This window comes from Alexandromys fortis, unplaced genomic scaffold (genome assembly GCF_014885135.2).
Source record: "Alexandromys fortis isolate MF-2015 unplaced genomic scaffold, M_Fortis_MF-2015_v1.1 scaffold_3, whole genome shotgun sequence".
Lineage (NCBI taxonomy): Eukaryota > Metazoa > Chordata > Mammalia > Rodentia > Cricetidae > Alexandromys > Alexandromys fortis.
The window spans coordinates 8,729,787-8,743,628 of NW_026067909.1; the positions used below are offsets into that span (position 1 = coordinate 8,729,787).

General features: G+C 47.9%; 1 protein-coding gene across 1 annotated transcript; it reads left to right on the forward strand.

The window, feature by feature from the left end:
* The first annotated feature begins 4,038 nt into the window (after positions 1-4,038).
* LOC126498187 (olfactory receptor 287) lies at positions 4,039-4,977 on the forward strand. The gene has a single exon (XM_050136536.1). It carries the CDS (start codon positions 4,042-4,044, stop codon positions 4,975-4,977), a length of 936 nt encoding a protein of 311 aa, XP_049992493.1. The 5' UTR covers positions 4,039-4,041.
* The last annotated feature ends 8,865 nt before the right edge of the window (positions 4,978-13,842 follow it).

A 13,842-nucleotide genomic window follows, 5' to 3' on the forward strand; every position in this document is an offset into this window, starting at 1 on the left:
CTGCAGAAAGTTTAACATTTTAAATGTCATATGCAGCAGATTGAACTGTCTCGAGGGAATGTGTAAGAGCACCAATCACAGTCAGGAAAATCAGAGTTTCCCACTGCTTAAGTGTGTCCTTAAGCCATAGAGGTGCCTGCAGCATGGTCCCTGGAACTTCCTGTGAAAGGCTGGGTGAGTCATGAGAAAAGAATTTAGGGTATGAATCCTGAAAGTTGACAGGGGAAAAATAAACCAAGGCCACATGGAAGCAACAGCCAAAGTTCTGAGCTGTCTGTGCTGAGAAACCTTCCTTCTGCTTCTTCATCCCTGAGATGCCAGTGATGTCATCATCATCATCCAGTGATGTCATCATGGTGGGAGACAGCATATGCAGTCTAACAGAAGGCAGTCCCGTGTTTTCCCAGACCAGGCAGCTTCTGTTGTAGGTGCCAATTGATGGGGCCTTGGAGAGATGTTGCAACTATTTTTTTAATGAGCTACCAATTAGGGTGTCCAGGGTCCTATGTAGAGGTTGCATCCCCGGGGCAGTGAGACTTTTGATTGTGGTCCATTGAGGTCTACGTATCTCCTGAACAGCTGCCAAGCACTCGATGTCTTGGGATCTCAAAGCTGTAGGGAAGACATGGACAGCCATGGCAAGGGTATTCACACTACCTCCAAGGTCCAACTGCATGCAGCTTAGTCCCTGCCACTGAGATCCAGACACCGTGTGATCAAACCCATACAACTCTGTGGCTGTAAGTCTCATGCTGGTTCCGGGCACCCTAAGGGAGTTCCAGAGGTATGGACCTTGCGGGAGCGGGGGTTCAATGTTGATGCTCCCAGATCTCAGAGTTGGGCCATGTCCCATGCCACATGATCATCAGGGGCAGCTCCTTGCCTGGATCACATGAGAGGAGGTATTCTCTCCTCAAGGAGTAGCCCCGTGTGGATGAGGAAAACCAATCTGGATTGCTGTGTGCTGCAACAGCCTTTCTAGAAGGTTGTAGGAGTGCTAGAAGAGGGACAACTCACAAGCTGTTTCCCAGCCTGCATGGGTATACAGGATGTCACTGCCCTACTTACACAGAGGGAAACTGAGGCACAGAAAATCTTCCAGTGACACCCAGAATCTGGTGGGCAGGTAAACTGCACCCTATGTGCATAGATCTGGCCACTGCTCCACGGATGTGTGGGCACCTGGCCTGGATTTCAGTGCCAGCAGGGAGCCAATGTGGGCGAGAAGTGTGGTACGTAGGCCCAAGGGCAGGAGGTCCACCCTCGGGGCTCTTCTAAGCCTCCAGGGCCTGGCTCTTGCCAGCTACATAATTGGCAAACCTGTCCTCACAGGCCTGGATTAAGAAGATGCAGAAATAGCCAAGCTCAGGAAACTCCTTCTGCCAGGGCCAGGGCTGGCCTGGCCCTTACGGGCAGGTAGAGGTACTTGCCACCTTGTAAGATACTTTCATTGGCTGAGCTGGAGAGGATCACAGCAGCCTCTGTGTGGGATCTGGCCACTACCTGGCTGTCTGCTGGAAGAGGTTGGTACAGATAGTATCTGCTCAGGCCTGGACCCTGGAAGAGCTATGTGGCTGCTGTTCGAAGTGAGGCTGGAGCCCACGGAGCAGAGCATCCGGGGCTTAGCTGCTCCCTCTCATGGTCCTTCATGCACCAGGTCTGATCTGAGTGGAGCTAGGAGTGGTCACTCTCCGGTGACCATAGCCAGGGCTGCTTGAGCAGGGTAGTCTTGTGCCCCTGGGGCTGGTCAAAGGGTTATACTCAAATGCCAAGTAGGGAGCACATCCCAGTATCTTCGCTGGAGGCCAGATCTGCTGTTGGCCACAGCAATGGGGGGGGGGGGGCAAGGCAGTAGGAGGAATTTAACTGCTCCTTAAATGTCCAGACTGGCTTGTGTCAATAGCAGGTGAGCAGCAGTGTCGAGCTCACAGGAAACCCCAGTACAAGTCAGAGGTCAGCTAGGCTGGGACTGCTCTCTGTGCGCTTGGCCTGGGTGTATCTGTGCCCAGACTAGCGTTGCTAATGATGACCCTTCTATACTCAGGATGCTGAGGGGGGCATACTGAAGACCTGGCTGGTTTATCCTGCATCTCTTATTCCTATGGGGACTGAAGCCAACCCTGAACTAATTTGAACAAGGGAGTTCTTATGCTTGCAGGCCCATCCCTGACCCCTCAGGAACAGGCCACTTTAGCACATATGGGTAGTCCTATTACCTCTGGACCCACACGCACCATGCATTAGGTGATGGCCCCCACTCTGGCTTGGGGCCAAGATCTGCAACTTCAAACTTGTCTTCTGAGCCTCAGGGAACATCTACCAGCTGCAGCTGTGTGGGATGATGACTGGGGTGACTCTAAAGTCTGGGTGTCCTTCTGGCATAGGCAAGTAACCCTCCCTTATCCACATGTGACCCTAGGGTGGGAGGGAAAGGAGAAGACCTGAGATCTATCGTTACATGAAGGATATAGGAAGAAGCAGGAGGCTGTAGGGCAAATGTCACACTGAAGAGTGTCACCTTCCAGATGGAGCAGGGGTTGTCGGTCTTTTTTTTTTTTTTTTTTTTTTTTGCCCTTGCATTATGGTTGGTAACTGTGAAAAACATTTTTCTAAATGAGAAACTTGTCTGAGTTTGGACTAAGAGAGGATGACAGTGTCATGGAGGTCAAGGCTGCCTCCCTGAGCAGGTCAGATGCCACTGGCAGGATGGAGGTACTCGTGGGCTTGCAGGAGTCTTTCTTCAGGGAGGCAGCTGGGAATTCTCTTGAACAAGCATTTGGAACAAGCCTAAGGTGGCACATGCTGTTTTGGTTGCAGACTTGGGTTGATTAAGGACTGCTGTGACTCTGGGGACAGGACTGCAGGCAAGGTGCCTTCAGGTCTTCTGGGTGAGGGACTGCTGGTTTGTCATCAGTAAGAGGTTAAGTACTGGGATGTAGGGCGCGGTGGTCTAGGAGTTGGGGCATGGGTCAGAAGGGCAGCTTAGGTAAATGCATGTGAGTGTGCATGTCTTTATAGTGTCCATGTGTGCATGGCCAGGAGGAGGGAGAAATGCCAGGAAGATGCCGCTGGGCTCTGTGCCAGAAGATCGGTCAGCCCAGGAGCCACTGGCTCTGGGAAGGAGTTAGGGGAATGTGCTGATACCCTGGGCTTTTGGGCTGCAGGACCCATTAAACACTTGTTTTATCCACCAACACATCCATGCACACTGTAGCACCCAGGCCTATCCATCAGCTTCTGGCTAGGAGAAGTGAGAGCGACAGCTCAGAAATGAGTTATTTATGTCATTCATGTGTGTGTGTGTGTGTGTGTGTGTGTGTGTGTGTGTGTGTTCATGAGTCAGTTTTCTCTTTCCACCATGTGGGTCCTGGTGATTGAACTCAGGTAGTCAGGCTTGGCAGCAGGTGCCTTTGCCCACTGAGCCATTTCACAGGCTCAGAGTTACAGCTTTTTAAATACAAATTTGGGAAAACCTGGTTCATTCCTTTCTCAGCTAACAGTTTGAGGTTAGAGCCTGAGGCAAGGAGGAGCTAGAGGAGAAGGAGGAAAAGAAGACAAGAAAGTTGTTTATGGGCTCTACTACTGAAGGTGTTGTTCTCTGTGTGGGTCATTTCCACGGTGCCGTAGGTGCATTCTCCAGGGGCCTCGTCTGTTGGATGGAAACACTGAAGATCCAGGCGTTCATGACTTCACTTGTGGAAACCCAATAGTTCTTGTCTTTTTTAGGTTCCTTGACTCTGGACTTAGGACTTCTCTTCCCCAGGTGACAAACACTGTAGGATAAGGACACGGGGTCCCCTTCTCCCCTAGGGGACAGACAATGGCCAGATGGCACGCACACCTGACTGAGGGGCTTCCTGCTGCATGGACATGGTTTCTGCTGCCTATCCAGTTACTCCTAAGGTGGAACTGGGCTTGCCTGGGTCCTGGGCTTGTAGGACTAGGTGAGTAGACTCCACAGAGAACAGAAAAGAGCCAGTTCCCTCACTTCCTGAGCCCTCTTTTTGTCAGCTTGGTAGTTCAGGGTCCCCCAAATACTCAATGGCTTGGGGCACTGGCCAGAACCTGTCCACACCAGGACCGTTCATTTTGCTGGGCTTCCCTGGGCCACGGAGCCTGCGTGCTGGACTCTTCCTCCTTTTCCTGGTCATGTATCTGCTCACAGTAGCTGGAAACCTAGCCATCATCTCCCTGGTAGGGGCCCACAGATGCCTGCAGACACCCATGTACTTCTTCCTCTGCAACCTCTCCTTCCTGGAGATCTGGTTTACCACAGCCTGTGTGCCCAAGACCCTGGCCACCTTTGCTCCCCCAGGTGGAGCCATCTCCTTGGCTGGCTGTGCCACACAGATGTACTTCGTCTTTTCACTGGGCTGCACTGAGTACTTCCTGCTGGCTGTGATGGCTTATGACCGCTATTTGGCCATCTGCCTGCCACTACGTTATGGTGGCATCATGACACCCGGGCTGGCGACACGATTGGCCCTTGGATCCTGGCTGTGTGGCTTTTCTGCCATCACGGTGCCTGCTGCCCTCATCGCCCGCCTCTCCTTCTGTGGCTCACGGGTCATCAACCATTTTTTCTGTGACATCTCACCTTGGATAGTGTTGTCCTGCACTGACACGCAGGTGGTGGAGCTGGTGTCCTTCGGTATTGCCTTCTGTGTCATTCTGGGCTCGTGTGGTATCACACTGGTCTCCTATGCCTACATCATCACGACCATCATCAAGATTCCCTCTGCTCAGGGCCGGCGCCGTGCCTTCTCCACCTGTTCCTCCCACCTTACAGTGGTCCTGATTTGGTACGGCTCCACTATCTTCTTGCATGTGAGGACCTCGGTAGAGAGCTCCTTGGACCTCACCAAGGCTATCACAGTGCTCAACACCATTGTCACACCAGTGTTGAACCCTTTCATATATACCCTGAGGAACAAGGATGTGAAGGAGGCTCTGCGCAGGACAGTGCGGGGAAAGTAAGCCCCCGTCCACATGCGTCTCCCCCAGAGGCTGCGCTGCAGGACTGGCCTCGGCTGCCCTGTGGGCCAGTGCCAGGGTTCAGCACTTCTCTCTGCACAGCTCAGAACAACAGCCACCCTAGTTCCTGCTCTCATGACTTTGTCTCATAATGTTTGCTGTTCCCCCTGGTTTTAGGAAGATTCTGGAAAGGAAACAGGGTGCTGGGTCCCTAGGAATTCTCCTCCAGGGGATATAATATTGGATGCTATGCACCAGTTCTTCCAGTTCTGGCCAGGCCCTCTACTAGGTCTGCATCTTGGTCCAATAGACTCTTCACCACCCTACAGATGTCACCCAGACATACCTGGAGTCTCCAAGAAGGATATGCTAGGCTATCAGGTGTCCATGAAGACAGAGGTTAACTATGGTGGCAAAGCGAACAAAAACAAAACAAAACAAAAAAAAAAAACAGAAACCAAGCACAGATGACCCAGAGGAAGCTGGCATCCTTCAAGGGCTCTGTGGGGTCACGCTAGGGTCTCAGAGCACGTCCACCACACCTCATTCCTTTCTGGGTCCTTAGCTGTTTGAAGTGCAGGTACAGGAAGGTGCCAGAGGGGTCATGGGGCCCTGGATACCCGTGTGGTTTCAGGTTCTTGCTGGAATTGGGAAAAGAACTGGGGTAATTCTCTAGTACATTGGTACTTACTCTTGGAGCAGCATGGAAGGGATCTGTCACATCACTATTCTGAACCTGTGTCTCCATTCATTGATGGGATCATGACAGTACTGTCTCAAGGAAGCCTTGTGAGTATGAATGACTTAGTGTGTCCAGAGTGCTTAGAGCAGGGGCCAGAAAATGCCACTAATATTGTTTCATAATTTATTAGATAAAGCAATATAGACTGTTCTGTTTGCTTGTTTGGAGACATTGATTCATGTGTCTCAGGCTGGCTTCAAACTAGCTATGTAATGTAGCAGGAGACTGCTCATTCGTTCCTGGCCGCCCAGACCTGAATAACTACACAGAAACTATATTAATTACAACACTTCTTAGTCTATTAGCTCAGGCTTCTTATTAACTAACTCTTACATCTTAAATTAACCCATTTCTATTAATCTATGTATTGGTACTAGGCTGTGGCTTACTGGTAAGAATCCAGTGTCTGTTTCTTTCTGTAGCTACAGGGCGTCTCCTTGATTCCACCTACTATCTATCAATCTATCTATCTATCTATCTATCTATCTATCTATCTATCTATCTATCTATCTATCTCTTCCAGCCTGGTTATATTCCACCCTGCTATAGGCTGAAACAGCTTCTTTATTAACCAATAGTAAGAAAACATTAATAGCATACAGAGAGGAATCCCACATCAGTGTAACTGAGGATGACCTTGAACTTCTGATCCTCCTGCCTCCACCTCCCAAATGCTGTGATTACAGGCGTGTACCACCAACCCTCAGTTTTCTGGGGCTGGGACTTGAACCAGGGCTTCATGAAAGCTAGATAAGCCCTCTCCTGACCAAGTTATCTCCCAGCTTTCACACTGTCCTCTTAGCTTCCTCCCTTTATCTTAGACAACCAACAGCACCTGTGATCGCTACCTCATCCACCTTGATCTCTTAGGCCCTAGGGACCCCAGAGAGAACTGGACTCCTTAGGTGGCCCGTATTGAAAATCAGTGGCTGGTCATTTGGATTTGGAGAGGCCCCAGTGTCTCTGAGAGAGTCTGTACTTTGGTTACTTCAGATCTTTGGTCAGATCATCTCTTGTTCGGGTTGAAACATCAGCTGCCTGAACCTGCCTGGCTTGTCTACAGGCTGAATCAGGGCTGCTGTGTGGTAGGTCCAAGCTCAACACACAACTTACTCTAGCTGTCCAGGAGGAATTGTTGGGTAATAGGGTGATGCCCCCTTGTAGGCCCTTCCTATCCTCTCCAGGATCACTGGGGCTGATCACAGGCTGCCTCATTTGACACTCCTCTGGCCCCATGTCCTAACCTTTATGGCTTCCCTGTCCTGTCCAATCCAAGGCCAAAGCCTATATGATCCACTTTTTGACTTTTGTTTTCACTGTCTTCCAGAAGGGAAGCTCAAGTAGGGCTTAGAATCTCTTCTCTGCAGTGACCCCTTCCAAGGACAGGGCTTGGATGCAGACACCACCAGCCGAGAATACCCTATCATTGAAGGACTGGAGCCAGAGGACATGCTGACCCTCAGGCTTGCACACGCAACTGGACTTGAACACTCAGCCAGCTCTGCTGTTGACAACTGTATATTCTATGTTTGTGGTTACTTTCCAAATAATAAAATAAAGATCACCAGGTTCAGACATTTGTGTTTGATGGAGAAGTCAGTAAAACACTACACCGTGTGGTTTCATGACCTCCACCTGCTCCTGGGGGGATACTGGTGGTGGCAAGCATAGAGGGGTTGTGCTCAGTATCTGTGTTCTGCCGTGCAACAGCTGCTTTGCTGCTGGCTAACCAGACACTCTGAGATCCCTAGTGATGAGTCTGAGGACCCCTTAGTCCCCTTCTCTGTCATTCTGACATGGCACTGCTTTCACGGATGTCCTTACCAATTCCTCTCCTCCACTGAGACCACTAGGGTGGTGGGTGGCCCTGAGAAAGAGAGACAGAGTAGATGACTGGGGATGGGGGAGGTGACCAGTGCCTTCCCAGCCACCTTACTTTGGGTCAAGGTGATAGATGTAGCCTTGGGTGGAAGAGCCCACTCTTGGGCTTAACCTGGCAGGGGTCATCTAGTACCTCCCAGTTTTGTGATGGCCCAGATTTTTATGAACTGTGACAGGAGATGATGCCATGCAGCACTGAGTGCAGGGTTTTGAATGGGCCCTGCAGTGTGTGCAGAAGTTCTGGGGACCCCAGATCCCCCTGGGACCTGCAGGTCTGTGCTTCCTGGGTCTCACCTTTCCCGAGAAAACTAGCATCTCCTGGAAATTCAACATTCGACACATAACTTACTTCCTAGGCTTAGAAACTAGGCAGTTTTTGAATTCTGAAAGGGAATACCTATTATTTTCTTGTAACTGATTTTCTCCATATGATGAGGGTATTAGTTGGGGAGGGGGAGAGCCTCTAAAGCAGATGTTCTCAATCTGTGGGTCACGACCCCTTTGGCAGTCAAACAATCCTTTCACAGGGGTCACATGTCAGATATCCTGAATATCTGATATTTTAGTTACAATTCATAACAGTAGCAAAATTACAGTTATGAAGTAACAATGAATATTTATGGTTGGGGGTCACCACAGCATGAGGAACTGTATTAAAGGGTTACGGCATTAGGAAGGTTGAGAACCACTGCTCTAAAGGAAAAAACGCACACATGCACACACACACACACACACACATACACACACACACACACACACACACACACACACCTCCCCACTCAAGGGATTTAGGGAGTGGCTTGAAGTTCCACATTACAGTCCTTCATCAAATGAGTCCAGGGCAGGAACTCAGCACAGGAACTGGGGGCAGGAACTAAAGTAGAAGCCATGGAGGAGTGTCATTTACTGGATTGCTCATCTTCACTTGCTCCATTTGTTTTCTTATTCACCCTAGGCTGACTTGCCCAGTAGTGACATCACCCATAGTGAATTGGGATTTCCCACATCAATCCCTAATCAAGAAAATGTCTTACGGACTTTCTTATAGGCAGTCTGGATGAAGGCATTGCTTTAGTTTGAGTTTCTCTTCCCAGATAACTCTATTTTATGTCAGGCTGGAAAAAAAAATCCAACCAGTACAAAGAAGAAATCCGATAGCTGTGGTATTAAAGGCTGCTTGTTCATTTCCCAGCCACCCGACCCGAAATAACCAAACAGAAATTGTATTAATTAAAACACTTATGCTTATGCACATTTCTAGCTAACTATTTCATCTTAGATTAACCAATTTCTATTAATTTGTGTATTTCCATGTGGTTATATTCTACTGGTAAGGTTTTGTCTGGTGTCCGGTGTCTGTCTCCTGCAGTGGCTACATGGCTTCTCTCTAACTTCACCTACTCTCTCTCTCTCTATCTTTTCCATCCTGGCTATATTCTATTAAGCCATTGGCCAAAAACAGCTTCTTTATTAACCAATGGCAATAAAACATATTCACAGCATATAAAAGGGAACCCCACATCAGCTGTTCTGTTCAGGCCAGTGGATAGGAGCCATATTTCCATGACAACAGGAATGCTGCGTAATGATTGACAGTTTGCATTTACTGATCTCCTTTGGTTGTTCACTCATTTGATTGTTCATCCATTTGTTCGTTCGTTTGTTCATTCATTCATACATACATATATACATACATACTTACTTATACTTTTTGGTTTAATTATTTTGAGAAAGGGTCTCATTACGTAGCCCTGGCTACCCCCCAGACTCATAGAGGTTCATTAGCCCTTGATTCCCATGTGCTGGGATCAAAGATGTGCACCACCACACCTAGCAACAGCTATGAAGCACTTGTTTATTTACTAATATGTATTTTTTATTTCTGATTAATAATAATTGTGTGCACTGTTGAAGCTCAGACTAATACTTCCATGACATGTTTACATTTGAAAATGAGCAAGATATGCCAATAGTCTGTTGGGAATTTATGTGTCTATGCCCGTGGGAAATACTTAACTGTAGTACCCGCTCACAAAGTCCTAGTCAGGTGGAGTGCTCAGGTGATACTGGTCTGGCAGAGTGAGCTGGGAAATGTCTCTGCCAGCCTTAGATTTCAAGGAACTGTATAACTTTAACATATTTGGCAGAATTCACTAAGGAATCTGGCTGGGTCTGGAGCTTTCTCTTTTGAAAGATTGTTATTTGATTCAATTTTTCCATGTGAAAATTTGAGAAACCCTAATTGATTTGCATCATTACTGAGGCATGCATGTCCATGCATGTTAGTGGTTTAGTATGGGTTTAGATGGTTCCTAGGCATTTCCTTACTCATTCATAAAAATGCAATCACAATGCTAGAATGTCGTACCCTTTTGGAAAATAATTATTTTTTTTGCCAGTATAGATACTTCCTAGACCAAGGATCCTGAGAACAGGTCAGTCAACCATTATCACTGTCATCCAACCATCCTCCAGCTCAATAAGTCAGCTACCCATCCATCCACTTACCCATTTACCTATTTCTCTGTTTACCCCTACACCCATCTATTCACTCACTCATTCTTCCATCCATCCATCCATCCATCCATCCATCCATCCATCCATCCATCCATCATCATCCACCCATCCACCCACCCAGGTATCCATTCATCTGTTCACCACCCATACCACTTTCCACCAATCTAACAATCTATAAACTCACCCATTTACCATTTACATACCATCCATCCACTTGCCCCCTCATCCATTATACATTCATTAATCCATCCCCTTACCCATCCTCCCACACACCCACTCATTCATCTATTGTCTATCTCTTCATCCGTCTATCCTTCATCCATCCACAAATCTACCCACTCATTGAAGGATAAATCTTTAAGGCTCTAGGACAGGGTTGTAGTAAAGAAAGTTTCTTCCTGCTAGACCTATAAACTCTGGATGCTGTTCATCTGCATCTTTTAGTCTAGCATCATTTCCTTTAAGAGTGCCATAGTCTTCATCTTGACATCCTGTGTTTCTTGTCAGTTCTCAGTCTAAAAGGGTATTGTTAGTAGTCTACCTTCCCTCCTAAGGTTAATATGAGATTAGCTTGAACAAGCACTAATTTTGAGATCTAAGGAAGCTGGGTGCTCTAGTCCAATTTTATTTTGGGTTGGGTCTCTGTCCTTACTTTAATTATTGGTTATGAAAAGTTTCAGTCAATTAGTCAGTCAATAACTCTGTATGTGCCAGGGCCGGGGTTAAGGGAAATGGGTTATTATTGCTCCAATTCCATGGTTCTGGCTCTGGGTTCTTGTCATGGATGTGTGGGATAAAAGCTCATGAGTCAGTTGAGAATGTACCTTTGCGCCCATTGAGATACAGAAATACTCATATCTAAGATAAAAATTCATAGAGTCAGGTCTATTGGCACATGTCTATAATTCCAACCCTTAGAGGCTGAAGCAAGAAGATTGTCATAATTTCCAGGCCAGCCTGGGCTACTTATGAAGACCATGTCTCAAAACAAAGTTAAACAGTGAAACAGGTCAGGATTCTTATTAAATGTTAGGTTTTCCATATTTATTCATTGTTTTCTTTTATTTCTATTTATAGGAATGTTCCTTTAGGTTAGTTGCTTTGGGACGCTGTTCCTCGCTGGGATAAGGTGGCCTTGGGTTGTTCAGGACTGTGGTGTTCTTGCTTAGGCCTGTTCAGGTAATCTGCCTGGCTGTGGACATGATCCAGATCTCAGCCCAACAGAAGGCAGCATTTCTCACTTCTGTGAATACAGATTCACAAATAGAATGCAGAATTCACGTGCAGCTCAGGCCAGGCTCAGGTCAGGACATTAAAGGCCCAGCTCTCCTCCAGTGGGGTTTTGTGGGCAAAGGGTGGCGATTCCAAAGCCATTCTGTGGACAGGATCTCCAGGTGACCCCTGGCTTGGAGAAGCAGGTGGGAGGTTGGCATCAGTTTGGCATTTTCTCAGAGGTGTTCATACAATAAGAGGGTGCCAGGGGATGCCATTTCCTTCTTGACATGCTGATTTACCTGAATTGCTCACAGAGTTAAGTAAGTAAACCTGTGTTCAGTTGATTAGAATCAATAATTGCCAACAACATTTCTTTCCAAAGCCTTATCCTCACTGAAACCGAAAATAAACAAAAGAAGTATGGATGCTTGCCTGCCAGGTCTGTCTCTGCCACTTGGGAACAGTGGCGATCTGGCCATGGTGACCCCACACTACTACAAAAGTCACTGTAGGACCTGGAGAGATGGCTCAGCAGTCATGATCACTGATTGCTCTTCCAGAGGACCCAGGTTTGATACCTAGAACTCACATTACAGCATACAACTATCTCTAAGCCCATTTCCAGGGGATCTGGTACCCTCTTCTGGCCATTCCCAGTTTCCCCATGCAGCTGGAAATATAAGCAGCTGAAGCCCCACGTGCGGTGACTGGGCAGTGGGATACCTTTGACCACTTGCTGGCTGACCCTGGCTCCTGGCCCCCTTTATATGCTTTATTCCTTTACTAATTTCTCTGCTGCCCAGCAAGTGGGTGCTCTTTAGACCACAAGGCCAGTGAGAGGCTACAGTTTCTTCCCCAAGTGGTTTATGGGACAAAAGGCACATTAGAAGAGGTACCCATTGAAGGGACACCTACTAAGGGCCAACCCTCAAGGGGATGCTTGTCGAGGGTTTCATACAAAAGACATCTGCTGAGCACACACCCACTGAAGGAACACTTGCTCAGGGTTACTCTTTGGGGAGACTTTGGCTGAAGGACACTTGCTGAGTAGGCATTTGTTGAGGAGACAATTTTCTCATGAGATGACCTCTAAGGGGATGCTGGCTGAAAAGGAGCAAAGGGGCCCCTGGTCGAGCGCCCATCTTCTTTAATGGAGGGGCTTCTGCTGAGGCACCTGCCCCTGACTGCTAGAGAGCCCTAGCCACACCTAAATCTGCCTGACTTTTGTGCCACGGAACCTTGACTTTCTTGCCGCCGTGACGAACAGGCCCATGTAGGCAGCAGGTGGCAGTAGTTCACCTCTAGGGAGCCAGCGCGGGTGGCTCTGCTCTCTGATTTCTGTTGCCGTCACTCACACAGCCCACGGGACAACTCTTGTCTCTTCCTTAACCTGCTCCACCCAAGGGGCTGGCAGCCCTGCGTGAGGAATGCTGTTTTTATTGTTACTATTTTATTTTGAACTTTGTTTCTGATAAAAAGTTAACGGGCTTTAGGCAGCGGGGGAATAGCGTGCAAACCTCTGGGTACCCAATCACATTTACAGTGTGCAAAGATTCCAGCCAGCTTCTGTGAGAAGTTTTAAGAGCTAGGGGACTACCGGTTGCTCTCCCTGGAGTCCCATTAAAAAGAAGGGAGGAAGGGCCGTGGGAGGCTGAACAGCCACGGGGCTGGCCACCTTGCCAGACTCTGGGTCCATCAGGAAATGGATTGTTCTGGCTCATTAGCCGAAAAGAATCCTAGGTATTATCACTGGATGGCGAAAACTATTCCAACTAATAACGCTTCGAATTCATGTAGGAATTAATTATTTCAGAGCATTTAATTAATTTAAACAAGTAATTGTGTGTTAGGTAACAAGCCCTCCTGAAGGGAAACGGCAGATTGAGATGAACTCACTAATGTAGAGGTTGCTCCTCTCAAAATGCCTCCCAGGGGAGGGGCAGGGAGAAGATGGTGAGCCAAGGGTGTCCTGGCTTGGCAGCCATCTTGTTTTTCTGTCTTTGTGGAATTTGCCTCCTGCCGCTGGCTACACTGTAGCTCATCTGGACTCTCTGGTCTGTCACAGAATAAAACACCTTCATGTGTCTTGAAGCTGGTCTTTCCTGGATGCGACGAAGCCGTGGAAAGGGCTCTCCATGCTGCTCTCTGGGATGTTGGGGATTCTCAGTCAGTTCTTTCACAGTCCGTATTTTAAAGGAATCACATACTTTTTCTAGGTGTGTAAACTATTTATGGAAAATAAAAAAAATTTTTGTAGAACAATGCCTGAGTTGTAAAGGCAGGATTGGATAAGTATCATAAGCTGAGCAAGGGGACAGCACCCCACTGAGAACTGGCAGAGCAAGACCCCCAGTCTTCCTTACCTGCGTCTGCATGATCTGCAGGTTCTCCGTGGTGTTCCGTGGGACGGTTCACCACCCCTTACTGCTGGCTGCTTCTGTTGCATAGACACCAATCCACTCGGCTGGGAGCAGCGGCATTGCCTCCCTTATTTGACTATTATAAATAATATT